Here is a 5,519-nt window from a genome sequence, read left to right as displayed (position 1 = left end):
GGTGAAAGTTCACTCTCACTCACTTTTCTGTGACCCAAATACACACACACACACGCACACACACACACACACACACACAGTCAGTAGGTGTGTTTACATGGAAACTTTTTAATCAGATCGGACTGAATTCAATCAGATTGACGAATCCGATCGCAGCGTTTACATGAACGCGGTATAAAGTAATCAGATTGTTATGCGCGTTTACACGACACATGATTAGAATCGGAATCGGATCTTTTGACATGCGCACAGTCCACGAAAACATCCGTACGTCATATGTCATTCTTATGTCATTCATATGTCATTCAGGAACATATTCCATCCGATTAAGTGTTTCCATGTCCTCTCGATCGGACTAAAAATGGTTTAAATCACCCCTTACCATCCGATTGAAATTTTAAGCGGATGTGGCAAATTCCATCCGATTGACGTGTTTACATGACACTTTTTTAATCTGATTGTGCTTCTAGTCCTGTTACGATCGGATTACAAGTGTCCATGTAAACACACCTACTGTGTGGACTTTGTTCTCGTCTAAAACACACACACACACACACACACACACACACACAGAGAAAGGAAAAGAGAGAATACGGTCGTTCTGGACGATTTAAGCATGTCGTGTTGGTTTGTTGTGTATCTGTTTGTTCTGTCTCTGTGCTCAGCTTTGGCTAAGACCAGCGCTACTGAAGGAACATTTGCTGGTCATTCTGATGGCTCTGACAAAATTGGGAGGTCAGAGGGAGCGAGCGATTTTGAGAGCTTTGATGACATTACAGGACCGTCTAAGAGAAAAGGTACCGGCCGGCTGCTAGTGGTGCCGATGGACGGGAGTCACTGGACCGTGGTGAAGGCAGTGGCAGAGGAAATGGGCCGCAGAGGCCACACCGTGCTGGTGCTGATGCCGGAGGTCAGCATGCGCCTGGACTCTGGGAAGCACTACATGAGCAAAACATTTCCGGTTCCGTACACACAGGATCTATTTAACCAACTGTCAGAATCTTCCCAGAAGCTGATTGGTTCTACGGCGGGTCTGACCGAGAGGATCTCAGGGAGACTGAAACACATGAGAGAGATTATGAATCTGATGATCTCCACTAGTGAGAGTTTATTATTTAACACTGAGCTGCTGGAGTTCTTGCGGAAGCAGGAATTCGATGCAGTACTGACTGACCCTGTGATGCCAACTGGAGCCATTTTAGCCTATAACCTATCCCTGCCTGCCATCTACATCCTTCGTGGCCTACCATGTGGCATGGATGCTATCGCCACCGCCTGTCCTGACCCTCCATCCTACGTCCCCCGTTTTTTTACGAAACACACCGATCGCATGTGCTTCACTCAGCGTGTGTTAAACCTGGTGGTGTATATGGTGGAACCTGTGATTTGTAAGCTACTGTACTGGTGGTTTGATGATGTGGCCTCACGTTTCCTGCAGCGCAGCATCAGTATGACGGAGATCCTAAATACAGCTGCCGTGTGGCTGCTGAGATACGACTTCACCATGGAGTTCCCCAAACCACTGGCGCCCAACACTGTGCTGATTGCAGGACTGAACTGTGCTGTGACCAAGCCTCTGGACCCGGTGAGGGACACACTTCTTCTCTCAACAAAGCAGTCACCAAATTCTATTTACAAACAAACTAGAGTCAAGCTATTTACTTTCAAACAACCAAATAATGTTTATTTACTTGTTATTTTCAAACAGCATAATGTCACTTAATTCAATTCAGCTTATTTCTATAGTGCTTTTAACACTGAACATAGTCTCAAAGCAGCTTTACAGAACTATAGAAACATAGAATAAAATAATAAAGTTTAAACTTATTATTTATCCCTAAGGATAAATAATAATGTGGTCAGGAAAAACTCCCTGAGATGATCTGAGGAAGAGGAACCAGGATAAAACCTCATTCTCATTTGGGTGACACTTGACAGGAAATAATGTAACTGTAAATAATGTCCTTTCTACCACATCAACCAGGATCTCCTGAGGAAGTAATCGTTCAGTGTAGTTTCTTACAATTAAGAAATAGACGGATGAAATGAAATCAAAACTCTGACATGAATAGTAAATGTATACACCGATCAGGTATAACATTGTGAGCAGTGAGAGGTGAAGTGAATAACACTGAGTATCTCCTCATCATGGCCCCTGTTAGTGGGTGGGATATATTAGGCAGCAAGTCAACATTTTGTCCTCAAAGTTGATGTTAGAAGCAGGAAAAATGGACAAGAGAAAGGATTTGAGCGACCAAAGGGCCAAATTGTGATGGCTAGACCACTGGATCAGAGCATCTCCAAAACTGCAGCTCTTGTGGGGTGTTCCCGGTCTGCAGTGGTCAGTATCTATCAAAAGAGGTCCAAGGAAGGAACAGTGGTGAACCAGAGACAGGGTCATGGATGGTCAGGGGTCACTGATGCACGTGGGGAGCGAAGGCTGGCCCGTGTGATCCGATCCAACAGACGAGCTACTGTTGGACAAATTGCTGGGAGCTGGGGCTGAGAGCTGGGGCTGAGAGCTGGGGCAGGGAGCTGGAGTTTAAACTGGAACTAGCTGCAGCATTGTTAGAGACACAGACAGCATTGAGCTTGATTATAGGCTTAAAGAACGATACATCACACAGCACGTCATGGTGTAAATAAAATTTAATGAGCATTTGTTAGCTGCTACACAGCAATTACAAACTGAGGAAAGTAGGTAAAGTTTAACCTTAAAACTGAAATCATTCACAGAGGAAAACGAAAAATTGCAGCACTTAACATAGGAACAAAACCACTATAACATCAACTAATTAACACTTACTCAAAGTACATGAGGTAACTCCAAACACTTTACCTGGAGCAGGTAAAGGTCAAGAAAGATTATTTTTAAAAAAAAAAAGTTTGGTGTCCTGTTCAAGCCATGTTTGTTGGACGTCTTACTCGTTAGTTATTTGAGGCTGTGACATTGTGTCTATCTTTCTTTAAGACTTTAAACTCAGATTGTGTGTGTGTGTGTGTGTGTGTGTGTGTGTGTGTGGTACAGGAGGTGTTGGAGTTTGTGGAAGGATCAGAACATGGAATTGTAGTTTTCACACTTGGCTCATTAGTGCCAGCAATTCCGAAAGAGAAAGCAGCCATTTTCTTCCAGGCCTTCAGCAGAATCCCTCAACGAGTAAACACACATAAACACACACACAAACACACACACAGACACACACATTGTGTGTACTAGTGCACTCTGTGTGTGTGTGTGTGTGTATGCAGGTCCTGTGGAGATATATGGGTGAAGCTCCTCAAGACATTCCTGGGAATGTGAAGCTGATGAAGTGGCTTCCTCAGAACGACCTTTTAGGTACGTCATCAGTGAGATCTTTACACTCTGATGATTTATTACTACGCCACATCATAACTGTTCTTGAATATTCTTTATTATTGTTTTTTTTCTATTGTTAAAGGTCACCCAAAGGCAAGAGCGTTCATTACTCATGGTGGCTCACATGGTATTTATGAGGGGATCTGTCACGCTGTTCCCATGGTGATGATGCCACTCTTTGGTGATCAGGGTGATAACGTGCAGCGATTGGTCAGTCGTGGAGTGGGTGTGGCCTTGAACTTCTATGACATCTCAGCTGATGTGCTAGTCAACGCCCTCGACACTGTCATCAATGACAGCAGGTGAAACTGATGATTACAGCTGTGTTTGATCAATTAATCTTGATCAGGTTCAGGAAGACCTGTGTCTGTTTAACATCTGTTTAATGACACCTGTTTCTAATCAGAACCGTGTCTGGTCTGAGGAGATGTGGTAGCTTAGCGGGTAAGGTGTTAGACTATTGATCAGGAGGTTGTGAGTTTAAATCCCAGGTCCCCCAAGCTGCCACTCCTGTGATAAAAAAAAGTTGCTCTGGATAAGGGTGTCTACAAAGTGGCAGAAATATAAATGATAACTAGGAGGAATCAGAATCAAATCATATCCTTTTTTGTCATTTTATTGCAGTCTTAATCTGATTTGTTTACATCTGATCAGATTTTGTAATATTTCTTTTGCAGTTATAAGGAGAAGATGATGAAACTATCTGCTCTTCACCATGATCAACCAATAAATCCACTGGATCTTGCAGTGTACTGGACAGAATATGTAATGAGGCATAAAGGGGCGGAGCATCTACGTTCAGCTGCTCATAACCTTAACTGGTTCCAGTATCACAGCCTTGATGTGTTTGGCTTTCTGCTGGTTGTCATGGTGATTGTTGTCACAGTAATGATGAAATGCTGCATGTTGTGTTTAAGATGCTATAAGAATTTACAGAAGAAGAAAGAGGAGTAAAAATGTTGCTACTGTTTTATTTCACTTTTTTTTACTTAAAAACGAAGACTCTTATGAAGAGTCTTACAATAGAGTCAGAGTTAGAGTCAGAGAGTCAGAGTTAGCCCTGTGAGATTTACATTGACTAATGTTAATAATAACGTTCATTCATTCTGTATTCACGTTAACTGTTTGTTAGTGTTTAACTGTCTATATGGATCAAACCCCATCAGTATGATAGTTAAATAAAACTAATAACGCATTTCTACATCACTGAGCTACATCACTGCTCTACATCACTGAGTTACATCACTGCTCTACATCACTGAGTTACATCACTGCTCTACATCACTGAGTTACATCACTGCTCTACATCACTGCTCTACATCACTGAGCTAAATCATTGCTCTACATCACTGAGCTAAATCACTGCTCTACATCACTGCTCTACATCACTGCTCTACATCACTGCGCTACATCACTGCGCTACATCACTGAGTTACATCACTGAGTTACATCACTGCTCTACATCACTGAGTTACATCACTGCTCTACATCACTGCTCTACATCACTGAGCTAAATCATTGCTCTACATCACTGAGCTAAATCACTGCTCTACATCACTGCTCTACATCACTGCTCTACATCACTGCGCTACATCACTGAGTTACATCACTGAGTTACATCACTGCTCTACATCACTGAGTTCTATCACTGCTCTCCATCACTGAGTTCTATCACTGCTCTACATCACTGAGTTCTATCACTGCTCTACATCACTGAGTTACATCACTGCTCTACATCACTGAGTTCTATCACTGCTCTACATCACTGAGTTACATCACTGCTCTACATCACTGAGTTACATCACTGCTCTACATCACTGAGTTACATCACTGCTCTACATCACTGAGTTACATCACTGCTCTACATCACCGAGTTCTATCACTGCTCTACATCACCGAGTTCTATCACTGCTCTACATCACCGAGTTCTATCACTGCTCTACATCACCGAGTTCTATCACTGCTCTACATCACTGAGTTCTATCACTGCTCTACATCACTGAGTTCTATCACTGCTCTACATCACCGAGTTCTATCACTGCTCTCCATCACTGAGTTCTATCACTGCTCTACATCACTGAGTTCTATCACTGCTCTACATCACCGAGTTCTATCACTGCTCTACATCACCGAGTTACATCACTGCTCTACATCACTGAGT

At 42.8% G+C, this 5,519-nt stretch overlaps 1 protein-coding gene across 1 annotated transcript; it reads left to right on the top strand.

The window, feature by feature from the left end:
* Nucleotides 1–544: 544 nt before the first annotated feature.
* LOC131347400 (UDP-glucuronosyltransferase 1A5-like) lies at nt 545–4,417 on the top strand. The gene is made up of 5 exons (XM_058381414.1): nt 545–1,585; nt 3,029–3,157; nt 3,250–3,337; nt 3,441–3,660; nt 4,036–4,417. Exons 1-5 carry the CDS (start codon nt 617–619, stop codon nt 4,310–4,312), a joined length of 1,683 nt encoding a protein of 560 aa, XP_058237397.1. The 5' UTR covers nt 545–616; the 3' UTR covers nt 4,313–4,417.
* Nucleotides 4,418–5,519: the final 1,102 nt, after the last annotated feature.

Source organism: Hemibagrus wyckioides, linkage group LG27, assembly GCF_019097595.1.
Source record: "Hemibagrus wyckioides isolate EC202008001 linkage group LG27, SWU_Hwy_1.0, whole genome shotgun sequence".
NCBI classification, from domain to species: domain Eukaryota; kingdom Metazoa; phylum Chordata; class Actinopteri; order Siluriformes; family Bagridae; genus Hemibagrus; species Hemibagrus wyckioides.
The sequence above is the reverse complement of the archived record's forward strand: the minus strand, read 5'-3'. Positions and strand labels throughout refer to the sequence as shown.

Bases quoted from the DNA above. Each gene is read 5' to 3' on its own strand.
- LOC131347400 (XM_058381414.1), top strand. From the start codon at position 617: ATGTCGTGTTGGTTTGTTGTGTATCTGTTTGTTCTGTCTCTGTGCTCA. The intron at 1,586-3,028 runs GTGAGGGACACA...TGTGTGGTACAG, and splicing joins TGACCAAGCCTCTGGACCCG to GAGGTGTTGGAGTTTGTGGA. The intron at 3,661-4,035 runs GTGAAACTGATG...TTTCTTTTGCAG, and splicing joins ACTGTCATCAATGACAGCAG to TTATAAGGAGAAGATGATGA.